We start from the raw sequence: 26702 nt of genomic DNA on the forward strand, positions 1-26702 counted from the left end.
TAAAGCTGTTGGCTCCTTTTAGGGAAAAAAAAAAAGCAGGATATGAATATCTGTTACGATGTAATTGAGTAGCACGGGTAGTTGCATACAGAGATGACTAAACGTAATGGTTCTTGAGCTCCTGGGACCTCAAACATGGCAAGACAACAAATAAATGAAGTTGGATCAAAGATTAGATATTTTTCAGTTCATTTGAGGGCACAGATGTTTTGTAGAACTGTTCCGCTACTATATTTTTAATCAGCAGAGGCTGGAAAATTCTTGGGAGCAGGAATCCTGGATGATTTTTCAATCTTTCTGACTGCAGAGTGCTGAAACCATTTGTTGCACCTACAGCACTGCCGTACCCCAAGATTGGGTAGCACAGCACCCAGTTTGAATAAGTTTTAAATAATTTTAGATTATCGCTATTTACAATTTTATGCCTTGTAATACATTGCCAACAAAATGTGCTTTGGGATAATGCATTTCCTTTCTCATTCCTTTGGGTTATCAACTTAGCACCAATGAGCCCATCTCCAGCTTGATCAAGAAGAAAGCGATAAATTTAGTTGTGGGATTTTAGTTTGCCTTTTAAGAGGCTGGAAAATGAGAGTTTCGAGGCACAGTAAATATTTACATCTTTATGGCTATATTTGCTTTGGTTTCTTAAATTCAGATTCTATCACACGAGTATGTTCCAAGATTCAGAGGAAATGAGAGAGCTCAGTGTGTGATGCCTGCTTCACTTGTGTGTGCGCATTGAAAGTCGTTTGATGCACGTGTCCAGTTGCCTGAGAGTGTCTGCGTACCAGTAATTAGACTGGTTTCAATTTTATCCACTAACTACAAGAGCATGGGAAGATTAATCATTGAATTAACCAACAGTTGTTGGTGTGGTGTAAAACAGTAGTGCCACAGAATGGGAGGAAGCAGGTTCGCATACTTGGGGACAGCCACCATTTGGCTTTTTATATAGATGTGCATTGGCAGTCGTAGGGGAGTTGCTGGCCTGTGTGCCGTGGGTCACTTGCCTTGCGGGAGGCTGATATTCCTTTAAAAGATGAAAACTTCCTTCATTGATCAGACAGATGTGGCGTGTGAGCCTGCACTGTCTGGAATGACAAAGACTGTGATCCTGGAAAGCTGATTTTGTGTTTTTAAGCAAGTTTCTACAAGACTTGGAAATGTCCCAAACACATGTTGATATGCACTGGGAGTGTGAAATGTAGGAGCCTTGGCCAGATAAACAAACATCAACAAAATGCTCACCCTTGGCTAGTTTTAAAAACTTCCTGTTAGCAAACTGAGTATGTTGCATGATAAACAATCTTTCTGTACCCTCTTTTTTTTAGGATTTCGTTTGCTGAGTCATGGCCTACAAGAGACCAGAAAAGTCATGTGAACAAGCATTTGAATGTCTGAGAGTGCAGGAGTACGAGCTGGCAGTGAAATACTGCACCGAAGCGCTCATCACCCTTAGCAACCCTTCCATCAACACCACATCATGCCAGCCAGAAGTAGACCGAATTCGAATTGAAAGTCTTCTCTACAGAATAGCCTGCTTTTTGCAACTTGTGAGTAACATGCTTTGTTCTAGCAACATAAAGTTGAACTCTTCAAGAGTTGGGCTCCTCAAAGACTTGGCTGGTTCTTGCCACTTGAATGTCTATTTTATGCACTTGAAGCTAAAATCTTGTGTGGAGTCCCTCCTGATTGGCAACATTGTCTTGGATTAAAGTCTTGAATGTGATTAGCTTACAAAACCGCCAGATGGCTTAGGGCTGTATTGTTGAACTCTCCACGCATTGAAGTGGTGGCAAGAACACGAGAATTACCGCTTGCAGCACAGCCGACTGTAGAGTCCACAGTCCAGAAACCAAAGACATTGTAGACCCAGGGAATTGTTAGCTCACAATTTTACCATTGGGATAAGACCGCTGATTTCTGTTGCTTTGCTCTCTGGATCTTCATATTAACATCAGAGCCCAGTGCAGCTCTCGAGACTAGTTTTCCATTGCAAATGTAAGAATGATGGACACACTCCCAAAGCAAGATGCAAAGTAAAAGTGTTTGGAGTCCGTTTTTAAAAAAAAAATACTAGCCCAGTTGCATAGTTTAGTTGTGGGGAATGAGAGAGTCTTCTATATTCAACAGAAGTAGCAGTCAGTGATCTGCACAGTGTTTTACTAATTCTTACAGTGCTAATCGGAATTTCTATTTCGTACTCTGGCATTATAAATGCATCATTAGTCAGCAAACAGGTGTTCACGTGGGGAGTGTATTAAAGCACCATTAGTGTTTTATGACAGCAGTTACACAAGTAAAATTGATACTAAGGTTTTAATTATGACTTCAGTATGCAGCATGCACCCCAAGAATGTATGAAATGAGGATCTAGAATTTCTGGTGCTTGTGAATTTGGTTTTCCTGTCACTCACTCGATAAACAGCATATTTAACCAGTTTTCCCCCTGTTCTATGCTGAGTTAGCTGATCTCAACCGGGATACGAGTAGGGCTCGGGTTGGCCTCCAAGCCACTGGATTAGAGAAAGGAAAATCGTTGGGGTCCCCCTCCGCGATCTCGATCTAAAACTCCGACTGGAAATGCACGTCTTTGGACGTTGGATGAAGGCAGGAACAGCTTGGGCTGTGGTGCTGCTCTGGTCAAATATCCTGCTGACATTTGCTATCGAGGCTCACCATGAATGAATGGCCACTTAAGTGGGATACTGGTTGGTGCTCAGCAGTGGTGCAGCAGGACCACCGCAAGATGTTCGCACTTTCATGAGAAATGAGGAGGAGAATATTTGCGAATTTTTACTTTAAAATATGCATTATCAAAAGCTTGTACAATACAGCATCCAGTAAGTTGAATCTTTTTGTACATAATGCTTGGGATCTATAATGTCGTATTTCTTTACGTTCTTTTAAACAGCCAGTATGTATTGTTAATAGGCTAGTAAGATTAATATTATATCTGGGGAAAAAATAGCTTTTTGTTCTCTTTCTTACCAAAGCTACACCTAATACTAGCCACCCTGTGGCTTTTCTGGGAAAGAATGCCAATTTGTGCCAAATAAGTTTTTTCCCCTGAGCCTAAGCCCACAAAGTACTGAGTTGAGACTGTCCAAACAGTATACTGGGAGAGGCATGTTGTTGGAAAAGCAGTATTGTGAAATCAGAAGATTTGAAAAGGGTGCTCATGTGTTCCATTGAGTTGGGACAAGAGCCAATCGTATATTGGCTAATGAGTATATGGGCATGAAGGCCCCTTTTTCCATTGCAATGACCTTCAAAAATAAGAGTCAAATTGTGCGGTGAACCTAACGCTGGCTCCTTGTGTTGTGACATATGATCAATTATTAATGTATGTTTGCTATTGAGTGACTGGTTATACTAGTATAGTGCAGGAGTCACAATTGGTATACTTTTACCTCTTTAAGAGTAAATCACATTTTTTATATATAACTTTTGGCACGTCTAGGTGAGGAATGTTAGTGTTGGGGATGGAAGACTTTGTGTTAGTGTCGAACAAGGCTAGTTCGTTGTAAAGCTTATTCTATTGTGCCCAAGCAGTATGTTTCAGCTCCAACTTCAGAAGATAATTTCTTGCTATATCAGTGTCATTTGTTCCATTTCCAATATTAGCCATTCTGTGGTTTTTCTGGGAGAGATTGCCAATTTGTTTCAAATAAGTTTTTTTTTCTGAGCCTGTGCCCAAAAAGAACTGAATTGAGACTGCCCAAAACTATGTTAGCTCGGGCTCTGAGAATCAGCAGTGAGGGGAAACTTATCCCATCAGAGGTTGTTACTGGGATTTTGGTGAAGCATGATGGCCGTTGCCTAGCATTGTCCACCACTCTGCAATGTTACTCGTGGAATCTCTGAAGAAGTAGAATGTCTGCATGGCTAAAATCATATATTGTTGTAATGTCGTTCAAAAGATTTAAGAAATCTAATCCAAGAGCACACTGGGAATCATACTGCCCACAGAGCTCCAGCTTAATGGGTCCACATTTCCCCATGCGTTGCACTGTTTTATTTGGTGTAACTTGATTTTTCTGTTGTATCTTTTTAGTTTCAAATATGGCCATTTAATTTGCGCCAGTGTAAGTGAGTTAGTTAGGTTTTTTGTTAGGTCAGTTTTTTTTTGCAAAAGGGGGCGTTCCCAGCCACTTAGACCATTTATGCCAATTTGGCCAGAAAAAAGTTGTACTAAACTAACTTAGGGCAGTGTATGTGTCCACTTTTGTCCGCACAGAAAGACCTTACTTACAGTTAAGGAATCGGTGCAAGTAACTACATTTAAAGCGCCATCAAGCACCAAACAAAGCACAAAAAGTAATAAGCAATGAATTAACAAATAAAATAGAAGGAACCGTGCACCTAAAGCACCAAGACCAAAGTAATAAGCAATCAATAAATAAAAAATAAAAAAAATGGAAGGAACCCTGCACCTAAAGCACCAAAATCAATCAGTAAATAGCAAATAAAAAATAGAAATCCTACCTTAGGGAACGCAGCGGGCCACCGATGAGGGAGCCCATTCGGCCCGGGCTAGGAACGGCGTGCTTCAGCCTCTCCCACACAGCCTGCAGCGCGTGTTTGCCGAAACAGCCTGCCAGGAGCCACTACACATGCGCGCTAGAGTGCAGAGGTCCTGGCACCCAGCACCGGGATCTAGCTCTGCCCCCTTCTCTCTCTCCTGCGCCACGCCAGCTCCACAGACAGTCCGAGAATCGGCCACGACCGCACGGATTTTTTTGGCGCAGCTTCTGATGTAAAATGTCGGCGGGGTGCTCGGAGGGGCGCCGGAAAAAGCGGAGGGCCAAATTTGGGCCCATTGTGCCTGGCTGAAGGTCACTGAAACTCACTGAAATCCATGGAGGATAATTGGTCCATTCCCCATGAGCAAGTTGTAGGAGCCTGAACACTTAATTTTGTATTTGGCTAAGTATGCCTGGTGCTTTTTGAAGACTAGTGCTTATTTCATCATTTTATATATGTACTAGGTTATTTCTGTAAATTAAAAATAAAAATGTTTTTTGAGCTTTACTTTGTTCAGAAGTAAATATTGGAATGACAAAGTGACCAACAATGCTGAAGTGAGATGCATTTAGGCATATCAGACCAGCAACACTCTTCATTGAACTCTGTGCACTTTAAATATCTGATTACAACATTGTCATCAATCCAGGTTGGGCTTGAGACCATGTCCTGGAGCAGTGGCTTTAATCCACTGCGGTGTTTTAGTTCTGGGATGTGGGTGTCGCTGGCAAGGCCAGCATTTATTGTCCATCCCTAATTGCCCTTGAGAAGGTGGTGGTGAGCCACCTTGAACCGCTGCAGTCCATGTGGTGAAGATACTCCCACAGTGCTATTAGGGAGGGAGTTCCAGGATGTAGACCCGTCGACGATGAAGGAACGACTGATATATTTCCAAGTCAGGCTGCTGTGTAACTTGGAGGGGAATGTGCAGGTGATGGTGCTCCCATACGCCTGCTGCCCTTGTCCTTCTAGAGGTCGCGGGTTAGGGAGGCGCTGTTGAAGCCTTGGCGAGTTGCTGCAGTGCATCTTGTGGATGGTACACACTGCAGCCACGGTGCGCCGGTGGTAGATGGGGTGAATGTTGAAGATGGTGGGTAGCGTGCCAATCAAGTGAGCTGCTTTGTCCTGGATGGTGTTGAGCTTCTTGAGTGTTGTTGGAGCTGCACCCATCCAGGGCAAGTGGAGAGTATTCCATCACACTCCTGACTTGTGCCTTGTAGATGGTGGAAAGGCTTTGGGGAGTCAGGAGGTGAGGCACTCGCCGCAGAATACCCAGCCTCTGACCTGCTCTTGTTGCCACAGTATTTATGTGGCTGGTCCAGTCAAGTTTCTGGTCAATGGTGACCCCCCCAGAATGTTGATGGTGAGGGATTTGGCGATGGTAATGCTGTTGAATATCAACGAGGAAGTGGTTCGACTCTCGCTTGTTGGAGAAGGTCATTTCCTGGCACTTGTGTGACGCTAATGTTACTTGTCACTTATCAGCCCAAGCCTGAATGTTGTCCGGTCTTGCTGCATGACTGTATGGACTGCTTCATTTTCTGAGGAGTTGTGAATGGAACTGAACACTACAATCATAAGCGAACATCCCCACTTCTGACATGGTAGAGGGAATGTCATTGATGAAGCAGCTGAAAATGGTTGGGCCAAGGACACTGCCCTGAGGAACTCCTGCAGCGATGTCCTGGGGCTGTGATGATTGACCTCCAACCACCACAACCATCTTATTTTGTGCTAGGTATGACTCCAGCCAGTGGAGAATTTTCCCCCTGATTCCCATTGACTTCAGTTTTACTAGGGCTACTTGATGCCATACTCGGTCAAATGCTGCCTTGACGTCAAAGCCAGTCACTCTCACCTCACCTCTGGAATTCAGCTCTTTTGTCTGTTTGGACCAAGGCTGTTATGAGGTCTGGAGCCGAGTGGTCCTGGCGGAACCCAAACTGAGCAGGTTGTTGGTGAGTAAGTCCAGCTTGATAGCAATGTCGACGAAACCTTCCATCACTTTGCTGATGATTGAGAGTGAACTGATGGGGCGGTAATTGGCTGGATTGGATTTGTCCTGCTTTTTGTGGACAGGACTTACCTGGGCAGATTTCCACATTGTCGTAGCTGTACTGGAACAGCTTGGCTAGAGGCGCATCTAGTTCTGGAGCACAAGTCTTCAGCACGACAGCCTGGATGGTGTCTGGGCCCATAGCCTTTGCTGTATCAATTGCGCTCAGCCATTTCTTGATATCATGTGGAGTGAATTGAATCGGCTGAAGACCGGCTCCTGTGATGGTGGATACGTCAGGAGGAGGCCGATATGGATCATCCGCTCGGCACTTCTGGCTGAAGATGGTGTACACGCTTCAGCATTGTCTTTTTCACTTGCGTTCTGGGCTTCGCCATCATCTAGTAGATCAAATCTCGTGGAGTACCCAGTATTCAGTTTTCAAGATATTTTTGTAAATCGACAATATCCTATGGGGTAAACAAGTGTAGCAGTGATGCAGGCCCTACGATCTCCCATGATAGCTGTCTAAATATGCTGATCTGGTTCAGTGCCTCAGCTTCCTGGAATGACATAAAATAGTGTCACTGGGGCAGTTCAGCGCCTCGTGTGCAGACCCATGGTATGTGTTTTTTTAATTTGAAGAATCTACTGTCCCATACATAGAGTGGAGGCACAGGGATGTGGCGGTGCGATGTGTACAGTGGGGTTATAGTTGATCTCCCAAAATCTTGCAGCTATTTGTTGAAAGGCACATTGTAAATGTATGAGCTTGTTGGTGCTCCCAATGTCAAGGTCTTGGGCAGATGGTGCCAACACCAAAGTAAACTTGCCGAATTTGCTAAAGATAGTTGCCCAGTTTAAATTTTATATAAAAAAAGCAAAGCAACAGGACTTTCTGGCCCGAGATCTTCGTGAATGTGGAAGGTTTATCAGTGTTGCTATTAGCCGAGCAAGACCTGAACAGTAGTTTTTGAGGAGCTGGTATCATTAAGGCAGCCCAGTATAACACTGTTAACCGCAGGGGACTATGGAGCGTCCTTCTCTGTTTCGGCTGCCCCCAAAAGTTTGTCACCATCCTCCGCCTGCTCCACGGCGACATGCAAGCCGTGATTTTGACCAACGGATTCACCACAGACCCAATCCACGCCCGGACCGGGGTCAAACAGGGCTGCGTCATCGCGCCAACCCTTTTCTCGATCTTCCTCGCTGCAATGCTCCACCTCACACTCAACAAGCTCCCCGCGGGAGTGGAACTAAACTATAGAACCAGTGGGAACTTGTTCAACCTTCATCGCTTCCAGGCCAGCTCCAAAACTGTCCCATCCTCTGTCGTCGAACTACAGTACGTGGACGACACTTGCGTTTGCGTACATTCAGAGACTGAACTCCGTCATCGTCAACATCTCCACTGAGGCGTACGAAAGCATAGGCCTGACACAAAACATCCGTAAGACAGAGGACCTCCACCAACCTGACCCCGCCACACAGCACTGCCCCCCACCCCACCCCCTCCCAGTCATTAGATCCACGTCACAGCACTGGACAATGAAGATCACTTTCCATACCTCGGGAGCCTATTATCAGCAAGGGCAGACATCGACGACAAGGTTCAACGCTGCCTCCAGTGCAGCCTTCGGTCGCCTGAGGAAGAGAGTGTTCGAAGATCAGGCCCTCAAATCTGGCACCAAGCTTATGGTCTACAGGGCGGTAGTGATACCTGCCCTCCTGTATGGCTCAGAGACGTGGACCATATACAGTAGACACCTCAAATCGCTGGAGAAATACCACCAACAATGTCTCTGCAAAATCCTGCAAATCTCCTGGGAGGATAGACGCACCAACATCAGTGTTCTCGGTCAGGCCAACATCCCAAGCATTGAAGCATTGACCATGCTCGACCAGCTCCGTTGGGCAGGCCACATTGTTCGCATGCCCGACATGAGACTCCCAAAGCAAGCGCTCTACCTGGAACTCCTACATGGCAAGCGAGCCCTAGATGGGCAGAGGAAACGTTTCAAGGGCACCCTCAAAGCCTCCTTGATAAAGTGCAACATCCTCACCGACATCTGGGAGTCCCTGGCCAAAGACCGCCCTAAGTGCAGGAAGAGCATACGGGAGGGCGCTGAGCACCTCAAGTCTCATCGCCGAGAGCATGCATAAAGCAAGCGTAGGCAGTGGAAGAAGCGTGCGGCAAACCAGACTCCCCACCCACCCTTTCCTCCAACAACTGTCTGTCCCACCTGTGACAGAGACTGTAATTCCTGTATTGGACTATACAGCCACCTGACAACTAACTCGATTTCGAGGGACTGCCTATGATGATAATGGTATCATTAAGACAGCCCAGTATAACAGTATGTTACGTTTCCAGTGTTTTGCACTCAGCCACTTTATTTAAAGGCTAATTGCTAATTCAGGATTCTACTGAATTTGCAGCTCTTTGTCGCAAGCCATGATTGAGATGTTGTGAATTAGTTTGCACTGCTGTGTAAAGAAAACAGCTCAAACTGATTATTCAAACCAGCTGCAAAATGAAATAATTTCAATCGAGTTGAATGTTTTTTTTTTCTACACCTCTTCACAATTAGGAACATGCATTCAGCTGTAATTTCATTTGTCAAGTATTTCTGGGTAAAGATATTAAGGAAATATTTCATTCCATTTGGACCATTTAATTTAATCAAGCTGATTTTTCATTGTACTGAAGAAGAACTTGTAGCAGGTTCCGCATCAGCTTTGGGAACTGCACTTTAGTGGTAAAAGCAAATTGCTTTGTCATAGCTGCATAACTGAAAGTCGCTAGATTAAGTTGTTTTATCTGGAGTACAATGAAAAACTATGTAAGGAGTGTATTTAAAAAAAAATGTAATTAAAAAAAAAGTCATTGGAACCAGACCAGAAGAAACTGATTCTCATTTGAAACAATTAAAAAAAAATTGTTCCTGGATGTGGGTGTCGCTGGCGAGGCCGGCATTTATTGCCCATCCCTAGTTGCCCCTTGAGAAGGTGGTGGTGAGCCGCCGCCTTAAACCGCTGCAGTCCGTGTGGTGAAGGGATTCCCACAGTGCCGTTAGGGAGGGAGTTACAGGATTTTGACCCAACGGCGATTTATTTCCAAGTCAGGATGGTGTGTGACTTGGAAGTGAACTTGACATGTGCGACCCAAGACACTTTAAGATCATTTTATTGAGCTGTCTGCAGAAACTGAGATTTAATGGACTGTGAATGATGTTGAGAAAAGCAATAAGGATCCAGCAATAATGCCAAATGTTACTTTGTTCTTTCTCTGTTGCAGAAAAACTATGACCATGCTGATGAAGACTGTAAAATTGGTATGTTCTAAACTCATTCTTTTTACACTGATTGTTGCGGTGATTTGGATTTTTTTTGGGGGGTGGTTGGTTGAAGAATGTTTTATGTACCAATGAATTGTCAACCAATCATTGCTGGGCCAACACCAAACATACTATCCATTTTACACACAGTATTTGTGTACTTCAACTTGTTTTTGGTACATAATTTTGGGCAAATTGCTAAATTAATTGTCCATAACTAAATGTACAAATGTTCAGAATTGAAACCTGCTAAATGTTAATGTAGAACACTGCTTTGTATCATGTAACAGCCTGTGATTGCGGTTCAAATTAAGCCTCTTTTATGGCAAAAGGTTTGTTTTCCCGCCTTTTCTTCTTCCCTTCTGCTCACTATATCGTGCAGGGGTATGATCGTGGGTTCTGCTGGCCCTCTACTGCCTTGCTGAATTAGCCACTCTTCATGTATGAGAGCTGGTAGGCTGCTTGGCCATGGATGGGATTACATCTGAGCCTGATCAAGAGTTCTCACCTGACTTCCCCAAACTCTGCACTTTCCAGAATCAGTCACTGGGATAGTATTCAGATGCAATAATTCTACCTCCCTCCATCCCCCCAGTTCCCCCTCTCGTTCCGTCCACCCATTCCCTCTTTCTCGTGTCGACCCCCCCTTCCCTCTCTCGTGTCGAACCTCCCCCCCCTCGTGTTGTTGTCCCCTCCGTTTCCCCCTCACGTGTGTTCCCCCCGCTCTTGTCCTCATCCCCCCCCCCCCGTTCGCGCTATCGTCCTGCCCTCCCCCATTTCCCCTCTCGACTGCGCACCGCCCCCCCACCCCCCCGGGGTGCCCTCTTCCCATCTCCTCCCCCACCCGTTCCCTCTCGTCCCCGTCCCCGTTCTTCCCCCCCCCCCCCCCCCCCCATTCGCCCTATCATCCCCCATTCTCCTTCCTCCCCCCTCGGTTCCCCCTTTGTCCCCACCTCTCCGATTTCCCCTCCCACCTTGCCGCATTCCTCTCGTTTTCCCTCACCACCCCTCCCTTCCGACCCCTCCCTCTCTCACCCCCCCCCCCCACCCCCCCTCATCTCGTCTCTCTCTCCACTTGCCTTCTCACTTGGCCCCCCGATCCCACCCCCCGTTTGCTCTCTTGGCTCGTCTCTCTCTTCCCCCCACCCCCATCTCTCTCCAGGGCATGGGAGGGTCCCCCCTGTCTTCTCTCTCAGCACGCCTTGCACTCCCTCTCTCCCGACATCCCACTGTCACCCCTCCTGGTGCCCCACTGTCCTTGTCCTCTCTCTTGACGTCTCCCTCTTCCTCTCTCTCCCACCCCAAGCCCCCTGCCCTTCTCGGTCACCCATCCCCCCTGTCCCCGGTTCACCACCCCCTCTCAGTGACACTCTCAGCGACTCTTCCCATGCCCCCTCTCTCTTTACCACCACTCTTGTCCCTAACTTCTGGCTGAGCTGTGATCTGTCAACTCAGCACGGATAGAAAATCGAACTACCACACCAGATTAGAGGAGAGGTTTTTTCACAGTTTTATGATAGATCGACTGAAAACACTGGCAACGTAAATTAACTTTGTACGCTGGCTTATTCAGCAGACGAGTTGTGGGCAAACAAGATCGTTCCTACATTTACAATTCTGATGCATTCTTTCCCATTCTCCCTTTGTGCAGCAGACAGATAGTGTAGTTCACAAGATTTAGAACTTTCAGTATGATAGCTAAGAAGCATCTTAATGGTTGTGCAGAATTTTAGGAACAGGAAAACAGCATTTGGTTAAAACAAGACCATCCCTTTCTCGTGGGTTATTGTGTGGGTCAATCCCAACAACCTATCTTCTCCCAGTGTTCCTCAATCCCTTTTCTCTCTAGAAACGTCCCATTTTCTCCAACCTATTTATAGTGTCTACTTTAATGACCTTCCCTAGAATTTATTACCCCAGTACCCTTGAGGTGAAGCCCGTGTATTCCCTGGTGTCAAGTCCTTCACTTCAATGACCTATCTGCCTCGATCAATGTTTCCAATTCCATTCACAATCTTGGCTCCTTTCAGTGCGATCATCGTGAAGTCTGTTCTTAATTCGAAGAAAACATGCAAAATAGGAACATGAGTAGGCCATTCAGCCCCGATCGTCTATTCTGCTATTCCATTAGATCATAGCTGATCAATACCTCACCTCCATTTTTTTATCTTTGATCCTTATCCCTTGATACCCTCATAGCAACTTCCTTCAACAAAAAACCTAATGACCAGAATCCTCATTGTTCCTTGCTTCTGTAACTTCTTGACCGGTAACATCTTTTGTTCTAGAGGGAGTGTGTCCAATTCCTTATTGCAGCAGTAATACAGACCCTGTTGGCTATGTATTCTATACCCCTGCTTATGCAACCCAGTACCCAATTTTTTTTTTTGCTTCATATAAGCAGTGTGCTGATAGTTTCTTAGATTTCTGTGCTAGTATCCCTATATGCTGATTAGCACACCGTACCGCTATATAGAACACTAGGAAAGAGTTTTTAAAAAACACATTTAGCGTAATAACTAATTTCCTGGGATTTCAGTTCATAATTTCTGTTGACAGACTTTGGGAGTAAAGTCTGTGAAGTAAAGAAAGGTTTATATTTCTGTGTCTACAGTGTTGGCAGAGGGACTGGCCAAGGGAGACGGCACACTGCAAGCAGTGTTTCGCTGCATGTACGTGGAGGGGAAGTTACAAGCAGTGTCCAGCATTTTATCAAAATCCTTGATGGGGGAGTCTTTGGTAGGTTGTGTGTTATCATTTTTATTTCCCCCTCATATGATTTAGCAGAAATTTCTTGTATTTATGTTGCACGAATTAAATGGTAGTGAAATGATGAGCTGCTCCATTTTAATCTTCTGAGGGTTTTTTTGTTCTCTTGCCATGCAACATTATTTCCAGACCGCTCCCTGACTTGCATGTGAGCCAGCCGCTGGCAGGTGTCAGAGTGTTTTGGGGTGATTCATTTTTTGTTTTACACACTCGCTTGCTAGCCTAGTGAATATTACACACTTTCTGTAAAGAATTGCAGATCTTACCACTTGGTGTAGCAGTGTGTGGTGGAGCCACTGTGTTCAATACCGATATAAGGTTCACAATTAAAAAGGCAGATAGTACAATGTATGCTCCACAAATGCAACCCGTACTTCTTGGATGACCGCTGGAGGATGTGTGGTCTGCAGGCACTCCTCTACACATACTCTGGTCACGTCCACACATCCAGCAATTCTGAACGGCAGCCCAGGAGACCACAAAGATGTCTGGTCTTGCAAGCCCTGGGCAGTCAGTCCTGACGTCTCCGTGGCCATTTTTTTTTTAAAAAGAGAAGGCGGGCACCTGCATGCAGCATGCAGACTTGCATAACTATCGGCAATAGCTGCACGGATGGTCATTTTCTACAAGTGTGGCAGAGTGCTGCACTCACCATAACCAATGTGGCTGGACCAACTTGGACACGCAGCTCAATCAGCGATATTTGTACTCCACCTGAAATTTGGGTCGCCTGCAGCCCCTTTCTGGAGGCCGACTTGACCACGAACCCCTCCCCCCAGAAACAATCCGTCTGTCTCCCAGGAAGGGTCTGCAGACTTGTGTCGTAGTGTGACGAAGCCAACCATTGCAACCCACCTGCAAGGAGAGCTATGCTAGCTATCGGAACAGTTAGCTAAGGCAGGCAGGGACCTCTTGTTTTTCCCACAGTACAACGGAGCCTTAGGGACCAAAATCTAACAGATTGCTTTAACCCATAAACATGTACTACTTCCAGCATATATGCACAGTCATGACAAACTTAATGAACCAATGCACGTTCCAGCAAGCCCCCTGTATGGATTCCTGCAAAATATCTATTTGTATATAATCTGAATTGTAAGAGCACATCCATCACTTCTGCCCATTCTTGCTTTTGTTTGTGAGATAGTTCTCGAGGCTTGTGATCAAATGGCCACGAGAATAGTGTGAATGCGGAAATAGCGCAAAAACATTTAACCCGTGCTTGCCAGGACTTTTGCACAAAATTAATTTTGTTGTAGCATTTGCTTAATCTGGAAAACCACGTAGTCAGTGGCCAAAATGATTGCCACAGTGCAGAATTTCTTGCACCATGTAGCACAATAGGAACAGATGGAGCCTACGTTATCTTGTACACAACATAGCTCTGACAGTGTGAGCAGATATGTTCACACTTGAGACGGAGTAGAACAAAAACGGGTATCTTTGTTAAAATTTGTCAGACATTGGTTCCCCTTTCCCCATCGCAGCTATCTCTGACCTTCATTATTACTGTTGGATACAGTTCCGTGCTGTATTGCCTGCTGTATTTCACTCGTTTGACCAGCAGCAATGCTGTGACATATGCTAATTGTTAGCACAAAGAACTGTCGATGTGCCTAAAGTGACGAGGGAGCTTTGGAGTACAAGTGTCCCAGTGGGAGTAACAGGTTTAAACAACAGGTGGACCTGACCACATATGAATAAAATGGGAACCATGAGGCCACGAGTATGTTATTTTTTAGCTGAGTCCACAAATTAATCAATTTAATTTCACTCAGGATCATTATGGGTGTTGTCACAAAATTTCATAAGCAATTTTATTTTTAACAAAACATACACAAATGGCGAATCTAGCTTTTGTGTGCGTGTGCATCATTAAGAAACACAGCATTTTGTGCAGAGTTTGGTTCCTGAAGGGTTTCACATTGTATGTGGAAGCATCTCATGGCCACTTGTAATATGGTTGAAGCTTGGAACTGTCCTTGAGTAAATTCACGTTTTTAAACATTTGATACTAAATTGTTAAATTTTCCTTTTATATTTTAATCTAGAATGGGATGATAACAAAGGATGTGACCAGGCTCAAAATGCTTCTTGCAGAAATGGAGGTGAGTAGTCTGTTAAAGGAGCTGACCGGTCTGTAAAAATTATTTGAATTTGGTATGTCATAAATTATTGTGCAATTTGTCTGCTCTCCTTCAGACACTAGCTATGCTCATTGCATGGCATGGGTATAACTCTGAATTATGTTCATTATTTTATCTCTATTGTGCATGTGACAACATTGAGTATTACTGTACTCAATGAATCGCTAAGGACGTAGTTAGTCGTTCTCGTCAGCCCATATTAAAATTACACTGCTTCTCAGCCCAAGAAAGGAAGATTTTATTAAATAGCATCCTCGATTTTCATTGCTCCAGCATTGGTGGCCGTGCCTTCAGCTGCCAAGGCCCTAAGTTCTGGAATTCGCTCCTTAAAACTCTCCAGCTCTTTACTGCTCTCTCCTCCTTTAAGACGCTTCTTAAAACCCTACCTCTTTGAACAAACTTTTGGCCATCTGCCCTAATATCTCCTTACGTGGCTCGGTGTCAGATTTCGTTTTCTAACGCACCGGTGAAGCGCCTTGGGACCTTTTACTATGTTAAAGGTGCTATATAAATACAAGCAGTTGTTCTCTATTTTGCAGTTTCACCAAGAGTTCATTTTTGTAAAGGTTTGAGTAATTTTAAGTAACCAGCAAGGTCTGCCTCAGTGGCACACCAACAGGACATGGTTTTGTCCCTACAGTTCTGCACACTGTAAGCTGCTGATCTTGAATGAACTCAGAGCAAACTAAAATTGATAGGAAATCATCCCAGACTGTTTGTCTATTTGTTACCAAGTGGTATAATTGGGAGAGGTTTCTGTTGAACATAACTGCTTGCTCTTTCTAACCAGAGTAGAATGAGAAGTACTACTTTGTGTGTATGTGTTATTGCTTGACATCCGATTGAACAATGAATTCTTATCCTTGTCTTTGTTTCACCCTATGTACCCGCAGCCGGTCCAATTCATTGGGTGGCGAAGAAAACTTTTGCATGCAAGGGGTGGGGGGGTGGGATGGGGGTGTGAAGGGTTGGGGCGTGGGGGGGGTTGTATGAAGACATGTGCTTCTGTGATCTGTCCTGTTGTGCTTTTCTCTCTTGTATTCCTAGTCCATCTTCCCTTCTTGGAAAGTTTCTGATGTTCACCCTGTTCCTAAAAACAAAATGATCCCTCTTACCCTTCCAACCACTGGTTAACCACATCAACATCTGGACTTGTAAATTTACAGAAACTGCTGTTAATTCAAATTATCCATCAATTTGAAAGAGTTTGGCTTAATTAACAATGATCAGTGTGGTTTTCGTCCTGGCAGTGATCTAGTCCACATTACACACCTCTCAACTCTGTTCTTAAAATCGTTGAAGATCCATTACTCATCACCGTGGACATGCCCAAAACCTTTGTTGAATTTGCAACATGCTTTCTTACATTAGTGATTCAATTAGTCATTGCCAAACTTCTCCTCCCACAACCAATTCAGGATCAACAAAAGCAAAAGACAGAAAGGAGATGAGTAAAAGTGGAGGGCAGAGAAACCCAAGGCAAAAAACAAAAAGGGCCACTGAATATAAAAGGGCTGCAGGAGGGGTCAAAACTAAAAATCATGGTTTAAAAACTAGTATTAAAACACTCTACCTAAACGCACGCAGCATTCGAAATAAAGTAAATGAGTTGACGGCACAAATCATTACAAATGGGTATGATTTGGTGGCCATTACAGAAACGTGGTTGCAGGGTGGCCAAGACTGGGAATTAAACATACAGGGGTATCTGACAATTCGGAAAGATAGACAAGAAGGGAAAGGAGGTGGGGCAGCTCTGTTAATAAAGGATGATATCAGGGCAGTTGTGAGAGACAATTTTGGCTCTAATGAACAAAATGTTGAATCATTGTGGGTGGAGATTAGAGATAGTAAGGGGAAAAAGGTCACTGGTGGGCGTAGTTTATAGGCCCCCAAATAATAACTTCACAGTGGGGCGGGCAATAATCAAGGGAATAATGGAGGCATGTGAAAAAGGAATGGCAGTAATCATGAGGGATTTTAGCCTACATATCGATTGGTCAAATCAAATCGCACGGGGTAGCCTGGAGGAGGAATTCATAGAATGCATACGGGATTGTTTCTTAGAACAGTATGTTACAGAACCTACAAGGGAGCAAGCTATCTTAGATCTGGTCCTGTGTAATGAGACAGGAATAATAAACGATCTCCTAGTGAAAGATCCTCTCGGAATGAGTGATCACAGTATGGTTGAATTTGTAATACAGATTGAGGGTGAGGAAGTAGTGTCTCAAACGAGCGTGCTATGCTTAAATAAAGGGGACTACAGTGGGATGAGGGCAGAGTTGGCTAAAGTAGACTGGAAACACAGACTAAATGGTGGAACAATTGAGGAACAGTGGAGGACTTTTAAGGAGCTCTTTCATAGTGCTCAACAAAAATATATTCCAGTGAAAAAGAAGGGCGGTAAGAGAAGGGATAACCAGCCGTGGATAACCAAGGAAATAAAGGAGAGTATCAAATTAAAAACCAATGTGTATAAGGTGGCCAAGGTTAGTGGGAAAATAGAAGATTGGGAAAATTTTAAACGACAGCAAAGAATGACTAAGAAAGCAATAAAGAAAGGAAAGATAGATTACGATGGTAAACTTGCGCAAAACATAAAAACGGATAGTAAAAGCTTTTACAGATATATAAAACGGAAAAGAGTGACTAAAGTAAATGTTGGTCCCTTAGAAGATGAGAAGGGGGATTTAATAATGGGAAATGTGGAAATGGCTGAGACCGTAAACAATTATTTTGCTTTGGTCTTCACAGTGGAAGACACAAAAACCATGCCAGAAATTGCTGGTCACAGAAATGTGGGAAGGGAGGACCTTGAGACAATCACTATCACTAGGGGGATAGTGCTGGACAGGCTAATGGGACTCGAGGTAGACAAGTCCCCTGGTCCTGATGAAATGCATCCCAGGGTATTAAAAGAGATGGCGGAAGTTATAGCAGATGCATTCGTTATAATTTTTAACCGATAAGGGAATTAAGGGTTACGGGGAGCGGGCGGGTAAGTGGAGCTGAGTCCATGGCCAGATCAGCCATGATCTTGTTGAATGGCGGAGCAGGCTCGAGGGGCTAGATGGCCTACTCCTGTTCCTAATTCTTATGTTCTTATTAGGATCCCAAAGGCTCTCTTCTGTCTCTCACTCATCATCAACAACTTCAATGCACACAATCAAACTTGGCATCACTTAATCACTACCACTTGATTGATCTCGTCCTGTGTTGTCCTTATATAGTCTCACTATCCCATTAGCGCTTTACTTAGCGGTCTCAATTTTTTTTTAGAAATGTGTACAATATGTAAGAACCAAAAACGACCATAAGAAAAAAACTTTTTTGCACAACGAGTGGTTAGGATATGGAATGCACTGCCTGAAAGAGTGGTGGAGGCAGACTCAATCACAGCTTTCAAAAGGGAATTGGATAAGTACCTGGAAGATACTTTTTTTCCAGGGCTACGGGGAAAGGGTCGTGGGACGAGCTGAAGTATTCTTGCAGAAAGCCGGCACAGGCTCAACGGGCCGAATGGCTGCCTTCCATGCTGTAACCATTTTATGATTCTATGATCTGTAACTCTGATATTTATTCATTGGTTCAGATTCAAATTGGTTTTATCCTACAAAAGATTTGAAAAATTTGTTTTGCCAACTTATTTCTGCTTTCTTGAAGATGCTTTCCAGCAAGGGTACAGGCTAGTCTTCAGGAGCGGGGTCCATGGTCAGCTATATGTTTCCCCCTCAGTGATGCTGATAATCCTCGTGTTACAGCTACTCTCTGGGCTGACATCAGTTAACTCAACACACACCGGGTTTGGTACTTGGAATCTTCTGATCTGTATGGCTCGGTACTGTAGCAGGCAGTGCCTTTATCCAGTAGCCATTTTGTGAGAGTTTATCTGACTTTATTATGTAGTATTTACAGCACTGAAACAGGCCATTCGGCCCAGCCTCCGCCCACCCTACTTCATCTAATCCCATCAACATATCCTTCAATTCCTTTCTCCCTCGTGTTTATCTAGCTTGCCCTTAATTGCACCCAAACTAGTCACCTCAACTACTATTTGTGGCAGCAAGTTCCACATTCTAACCACTCTCTGCGTGAAGAAGTTTTTCCTGAATTCCTTGTTGGATTTATTAGTGACTATCTTATATTTATAGCCCCTGGTTCTCTTCTCCCTACAAGTGGAAACATCTTCTCTACGTCTCCCCTATCAAACCCTTTCATAATCTTAAAAGACCTCTATCAGGTCACCCCTCAATCTTCTCCATTCTAGAGAAAAGAGCCAGCCGGTTAACTATTTCCTGCTGGGTATAATCTCTCATTTCTGATATCATCCCAGTAAGTCTTTTTTTGCACCTTCTCCAGTGCCTCCATATCCTTTTTATAACATGGTGACGAGAACTGTTCACAATACTCCTCAAGTTTGGCCTCACCAAGGTTCTACACAAATCAAACATAACTTCTCCGCTTTACAATTCTGTCTTCAAGGAATGAACCCCAGTGCTTAGTTTACATTTTTATGGCCTTATTTACCTGCGTCGATATTTTTAGTAATTTGCGTATCTGTCCCCAGATCCCTCTGCTCCTCTGCCTCATTTAGACACATTTTCCAAGGAGTATGTGGCCTCCTTATTCTTCCTACCAAAATGTAGCACCTCACACTTATCTATATTGGTGTTCATTTGCCAATTGCATGCCCATTCTGCATGTTCATTGATGTCTTTCTGTAGGGACAAGTGATTACAATGGATGGGTCTTGATGGTGTGATGGGTCTGGGTTGTGTAATGGCTGATGACACTGGATGGGTCATAAGAACATAAGAAATTGGAGCAGGAGTAGGCCATACGGCCCCTCGAGCCTGCTCCGCCATTCAGTAAGATCATGGCTGATCTTGGCCTCAACTCCACTTTCCTGTTTGTTCCCCATAACCCTTAACTTCCCTGTGGTTCAAGAATCTGTTTATCTCAACCATGAATATATTCAATGACTCAGCTTCCAGAGCTCTCTGGGGTAGAGAGTTCCAAAGATTCACGACCCTCTGAGAGAAGAAATTCCTCCTCATCACCATCTTAAATGGGCGACCCCTTATTCTGAATCTGTGGCCCCTAGTTCTAGATTCTCCCACGAATGGAAACATTCTCTCGGCATGTACCCTGTCAAGTCCCCTCAGAATCTTATATGTTTCAATTAGACCACCTCTCATTCTTCTAAACTCCAATGAGTACAGGTCCAACCTGCTCAACGTTTCCTCATAAGATAACCCCTTCATTCCTGGAATCAATCTAGTGAACCTTCTCTGAACTGCTAATCCAAGTATATCCCTCCTTAAATAAGGAGACCAAAACTGTACCCAGTACTCTAGGTGTGGCCTCACCAATACTCTGTACAGTTGTAGCAAGACTTCCCTAATTTTATACTCCATTCCCCCTTGCAATAAAGCCAACATTCCATTTGCCTTCCTGATTACTTGCTGTACCTGCATACTAACTTTTTGTGTTGCATGTACGAGGACACCCAATTCCCTCTGTACCGCAGCATTCTGTAGTCTAGATAGTGTAATGGATGATTACAATGGATGGGTCTGGGTGGTGTTATGGGTGATTACACTGGATGGGTCCAGACAGTTTAATAACAACAACAACTTGTATTTATATAGCGCCTTTAACGTAGTGAAACGTCCCAAGGTGCTTCACAGGAGTATTGAGATTTTTTAAAAATGGGTGACTACAATGGATGGGTCTTGGAGTAATTATATAACTTATTTGAGAGTGTGTATGTTGTATGCTGTAATATAATTGTACTTTTGTAGATCTGCTATTGATGGTATTTGTGTTTGTTTTTGTAGAATTTCTTATAAAAATTAGGCTTTTAATCACTGCTTCCAGGCCAGTGCCCCTGATGGTTGCGGTGACTGTGAGGAATTAAATGTGACAGTATCCTGGGATGATTATTTCCATCTAATTTAGTTTTGTGTATTCTCCTTTTACTTTCTGGGGAAGTGTTGCCAGTTCAATAACTGCTAGAATTGGGCCGTCACCATCAGAAAAGCAGCTCTCTGCACCAGTCTTTAAAAGTGCAGGCCTGGATCAGAATTGTTCTATTTATATCTCATCTGCTTTTTCATTGTTGTTGCAGATAACCAGCAATAAATTGATGTCAGCATACTTAGAAGACACGGAAGAAGGTAATTCACAAAATAAGTCTGTTCTGTTAGATGAATTAAACGTTACTGCTCTCCAACATTGATAATGCACCTGTAAAAGAAAGAAAGAGCTTGTATTTATAAAGCGCCTTGTGTCCTCTGGCTGTTCCAGTGTTTCACAACCAGTGAATTGCATAGGGCTAGAGTATTTTGAACATTGCTCGAGCACCGTTTTTGAATCAACATCATCTCTTGGAGGTAGTTCAGAGAATGACTCAAGTTATTCATCCAACTACTTGAAATAAAGTTAGACAGAGTCCCCTGATGGCCCGTGACTAAAGGCTTGGCCTGGTGTCACTGTAAGGCCTGCAGCCCAGATGCTACCAGGTTCAATTGGCGGCTGGCACTAAGTTAGAAGATTTCATAGAAACATAGAAAATAGGAGCAGGAGTAGGCCATTCGGGCCATTGAGCCTGCACCACCATTCAATAAGATCATGGCTGATCATTCACCTCAGTACCCCTTTCCTGCTTTCTCTCCATACCCCTTGATCCCGTTAGCCGCAAGGGCCATATCTAACTCCCTCTTGAATATATCCAATGAACTGGCATCAACAACTCTCTGCGGTAGGGAATTCCACAGGTTAACAACTCTCTGAGTGAAGAAGTTTCTCCTCATCTCAGTCCTAAATGACTTACCCCTTATCCTTAGACTGTGTCCCCTGGTTCTGGACTTCCCCAACATCGGGAACATTCATCCTGCATCTAACCTGTCCAGTCCCGTCAGAATTTTATATGTTTCTAAGATCCCCTCGCATCCTTCTAAACTCCAGTGAATACAGGCCCAGTCGATCCAGTCTATCCTCATATGTCAGTCCTGCCATCCCGGAAATCAGTCTGGTGAATGTTCGCTGCACTCCCTCAATAGCAAGAACGTCCTTCCTCAGATTAGGAGACCAAAACTGAACACAATATTCCAGGTGAGACCTCACCAAGGCCTTGCACAACTGCAGTAAGACCTCCCTGCTCTTGTACTCAAATCCCCTAGCTATGAAGGCCAGCATACCATTTGCCTTCATTACCGCCTGCTGTACCTGCATGCCAACTTTCAATGACTGATGTACCATGACACCCAGGTCTCGTTGCACCTCCCCTTTTCCTAATCTGCCGCCATTCAGATAATAATCTGCCTTTGTGTTTTTGCCACCAAAGTGGATAACCTCATTATACTGCATCTGCCATGCATTTGCCCACTCACCAAACCTGTCCAATTCACCCTCCAGTCTCTTAGAGTCCTCCTCACAGCTCACATTGCCACCCAGCTTAGTGTCATCTGCAAACTTGGAGATATTACATTCAATTCCTTCATCTAAATCATTAATGCATATTGTAACTAGCTGGGGTCCCAGCACTGAGCCCTGTGGCACCTCACTAGTCACTGCCTGCGATCCTGAAAAGGACCCGTTTATCCCGACTCTCTGCTTCCTGTCTGCCAACCAGTTCTCTATCCACGTCAGTACATTACCCCCAATATCATGTGCTTTGATTTTGCACACCAATCTCTTGTGTGGGACCTTGTCAAAAGCCTTTTGAAAGTCCAAATACACCACATCCACTGGTTCTCCTTTGTCCATTCTACTAGTTACATCCTCAAAAAGTTCCAGAAGATTTGTCAAGTTTGATTTCCCTTTCATAAATCCATGCTGACTTGGACCGATCCTGTCACTGCTTTCCAAATGCGCTGCTATTTCATCTTTAATAATTGATTCCAACATTTTCCCCACTACTGATGTCAGGCGAACCGGTCTATAATTACCCGTTTTCTCTCTCCCTCCCTTTTTAAAAAGTGGTGTTACAGTACCTACCTTCCAATCCATAGGAACTGATCCAGAGTCGATAGACTGTTGGAAAATGATCACCAATGCATCCACTATTTCTAGGGCCACTTCCTTACGTACTCTGGGATGCAGACTATCAGGCCCCGGGGATTTATTGGCCTTCAATCCCATCAATTTCAACCAGGTTGACAGTGGGGATGTGACAACAGGGTTCCTGCTCCGGAATGCTATTCAGGCAGCCCTACTGAAGAAGTATGTGAGTGGGCGTGAAGCTATGCAGTAATGTCCACCCTGGTCACATCGTTTTCTGAAAGTCATGGGCTTAGCTTACGCAATGTAGAATGAATGACCTCCATGGGTGATGTGGCTCGGGACCCATACAGCTGCAAGAGTTAATGCTTTCAGGGCAAGAAGACAGAATCCAGAGTGTATATATATATATATATATATATTTTTTTTTTTATTTTTTTATTTTTTAAACTCAGTTGAACAAATATCCGTATGATTATGAAAAGGACTGAAAGTTGAAGGGTAGATAATCAGTACAAGAGTATGGTTGTGGTCCTGTTGGGTCCTTCAGAATGCCATCTGTGGAAAACAGTAAATTAGGGTTGTGAATAATATATAGCAGAATTTATTTTGTTTCATTTTGCCATTGGGAGGTCAGGATAAAGTTATTTTTTACTCCTTCTCTAAGGTTTTGGCTCCGGTTATTTTCTTCTTGCCAGACATCTAACTGCTTTGGAGATCGTCTGTGGCTGAGTAAATTGACCTTGGTTTGTAGGAGCAAGCTGAATGGGCACGAATGGTCTTTAGTCATTCCATACTTAACCTATTATTAACAAGGCACCTTCCTTAACTGTTGCTGCAGTGAGGAGGCCCTTTGATTTAAAATAAAATACAGTAGTAAAATACGAAGGAAGAACCGAGATACTTTAAAATGTATTTAAATGATTGCTATAGATTCTGAAGATGGATGGCAGTTCCGTCCTCCTCCTCGAGGCGTCACCTGTAGTGAAGAATACACGTTGTGCAAAAGGTAAGCTGATTCGATGATTGTTTCATTAAAATCACTTCTAGCTTTATTACTGGACTAACTCCTGATACAATCTTTTTGTTGCTTAAGAATTGCATGATGTGACTGATTTCTGGCACTGTCTATTTATAAGTTAGTGCACGTCATCATTCTCCTACCTGTCTCTCATCCACATGTTAATATTTTGCTCCCTCTCTCTTTCCGCCTCATGTTTCTCTGCTCTTGAGATCACGTACTACAGCATTTTGAATAAGTTGAGTCAGTGTGGAGAGCATCAGATAAGTTGAGTCTTAGTATTGAACTTATTGACTGGTGTTTTGGTGGACAAGGGCCGGTGTGGCAATGGGCATGGTTGTGAAGGTGGAAGAAATCGTCTGGGGTGAGCGGGGATGTGGTGGTAGGGAGGATTAGAGGAAAAGCTGAGATGGGAGATGAGCAATATACCAAGGTTCCACACTACCTGATGTGGCAGTGCGTGGAGCTGATGGAGTTGAGTCCAGAGGCACAGAACTAATGGTGAGCGAGAAAGGCTGGCGTTGATTTTTCTGACATTGATTACAGGAAAGTTTGACTCATCCAGGTATTAATGTTGGATGATCAGTTGGAGAGTGTAGCAACAGTGAAAGCGGGAGGATTTTTGAAATGCCCTCCATTTGATTTTTTTTTAAAGTTCACTATATAAATGATTTGTCATGAGTCATTTGTAGAAAGCTGTGCAGTATTAGTTGTTGTAAAGTCAGGATAACTTACAAGTGACGTAAACCATAAAACCTTAAAATGGAAGCTGTGCTGATGCCTAATAAGTCAAGTAATATATCGTTTTTTTAAATTTCAGGTTTGTAGAACAGAAGATATGTAGATATGGTGCTCAATGCACATCCGCACACTCGCAGGAGGAGCTGGCTGAATGGCAGAAACGTTACTCTTCTCGGCTGATGCGTTTGAAGCAACAAAAAGAAAGTAAACAGTCTGTTGGGAATTATATGGAAACATTAATTGAAAAATGGATGAACTCATTATCTCCAGAAAAAGTGGTATGTAAATCACTTTATTTGGTATGTGTCAAGTAAGAAAGAACTTGCATTCATGTAGTGCCTTTCACATCCCCGGGTGTCCAGAGGTGCTTCACTGCCGATTAATTAGGTTTTTAGGTGTAGTTACTGTCTGTAGGCAAACGTGACAGCCAATTTGTGCACAGCTAGGTATGTCAAGCAGCAGTGAGATGAAGGACCGATGAATCTATCTTGGTAATGCTGATTGGCCTGGGCATCAGGCTGGGTTCGAGCACTCCCCGCAATCTCATTGCCTGCTGACACATGCTGTGTAGACTCGGATCTGAAGAATGCATACTTGGGTGGGGTACCAGAGACCGAATGGCATTCATCCAGTTGGACCCAAGCAGGAGTCAGTTGGTTTCGGGGGAAGAGGAAGCAAAATTCGTAACGGAACAAATTCCACAAAAGGACACCTTTGAACAGATAATTGTGCATTGGTAGAGCGGTGCTTAGAGAAGTTGAAATAACATTTATTCATTTACCCTGTGAAGAAAACAAACTGCCTTATAGGGTTGAATTGATGAATATTGCAGTAAACTGGAGTTTATTTTTGATTTGCAGTCCTGGTTTCCATTAAAAGCACCGATTTGCTAAGACAGATTTGTATTCTGTTTTTAAAGCTCAGTGAGTCTGTGGATGGAGTAGCAGTAGAACATAGCCCAGAACTATCGGTAACTGTGACAACCAAGAAATCCAGTCAAACGTGGACCTTTATACTCCATTGTAAAGTAAGTACAGTAGATTCACTTTATAAGGCTTGCTAATTTACTAGAATACTCTGAACCTATGAATATGTTACACACTCAAAGGCTATCTGCGTAGCCAAGGCTGGTTCTATCCTCCCTTGCATTTTCATCAGTCTCTGGATGAGGCTGGAGTAGCAGCAGCGTTAGATTTTATTCCTCTTTTCCCCTCCCTAGCCCAGTAATGTGCCCCCCCCCCCCACCCCACGCATTTCCCTAGTCAATGTCTGCCAAGAAGGCTACCCTTTTACCTCAAACATGAGGAAGAATGCATGGCGTGAAATATATTGTTTAAAATTTAATTTGGTTTCGACTAAGGCAACCCTTGATAGAAGACTGAGAGGTAACTCTATGGAAGGTACTCCACTGTTGATTGGGGATTTGAAAAGTCTAAGTATTTGTATGTGGGTGAGATGGACAACTCCCATGTCCCATTCCTCAAAGAAGCTAACCTGTGGATTTGGATTGTTTCGACATGACATATTTGTCAATGTTTCAATGGTCAATAAATAGGTAAATGATGCATTTGTCATGTTTCTGTGAATGATGAGGTTTATTGATGATTGTGCCATGCTATGCAGCAAAAACTGTGTCACCTGCTTAATAAGTAAAGCCAAGGACAAGAAAAGCTCATTTGACCTATCCTCATAGTTCATTTTGCCCAAATTGGTGTCCAACTGCATCTTGAGCTCTCTTAGTGTCAGCGATTTCAGTACCTTGGGTAGCTCATTCCAAATGTTTATCACCGTGTGCACAAAGAAATGTTTTCTAAGATTCGTTTATAACGCTCTTCTCGACCTTCCTTGCTGCAATGCTCCATCTTACCCGCAGTAAACATTCCGCTGGAGTTGAACTAATCTACAGAACAAACAGGAAACTGTTCAACCTCCGTCACCTCCAGACCAGATCCAAGGTTGGCCCTTCCTCTGTCATTTGAATTACAATACACAGATGACGCTCGAGTCTGCACACACTCGGAGGCCGAACTCCAAAACATCGTAAACACCTTCACCGAGGCGTACGAGAGCATGGACCTTATACTAAACATCCGTAAGACTAAGGTCCTCTACCAACCTGCCCCCGCCACACAGTACTACCCCCGATTATCAAA

The 26702-nt window shown here is 43.9% G+C and overlaps 1 protein-coding gene across 4 annotated transcripts in view; it reads left to right on the forward strand.

The window, feature by feature from the left end:
• helz (helicase with zinc finger) overlaps window positions 1-26702 on the forward strand; it is a 295601-nt gene that overhangs the window by 60375 nt on the left and 208524 nt on the right. For all 4 annotated transcript variants that reach the window (XM_070857885.1, XM_070857888.1, XM_070857887.1 and 1 more), the window contains exons 2-9: window positions 1335-1556; window positions 9825-9861; window positions 12479-12603; window positions 14685-14741; window positions 20914-20962; window positions 23721-23796; window positions 24629-24827; window positions 25469-25576. In XM_070857885.1, the coding sequence (XP_070713986.1) occupies window positions 1353-1556; window positions 9825-9861; window positions 12479-12603; window positions 14685-14741; window positions 20914-20962; window positions 23721-23796; window positions 24629-24827; window positions 25469-25576 (855 nt within the window). In that variant the 5' untranslated portion in view covers window positions 1335-1352. The remainder of the gene's footprint in view (window positions 1-1334; window positions 1557-9824; window positions 9862-12478; window positions 12604-14684; window positions 14742-20913; window positions 20963-23720; window positions 23797-24628; window positions 24828-25468; window positions 25577-26702) is intronic.

Source organism: Pristiophorus japonicus, chromosome 16, assembly GCF_044704955.1.
Source record: "Pristiophorus japonicus isolate sPriJap1 chromosome 16, sPriJap1.hap1, whole genome shotgun sequence".
NCBI lineage: Eukaryota > Metazoa > Chordata > Chondrichthyes > Pristiophoridae > Pristiophorus > Pristiophorus japonicus.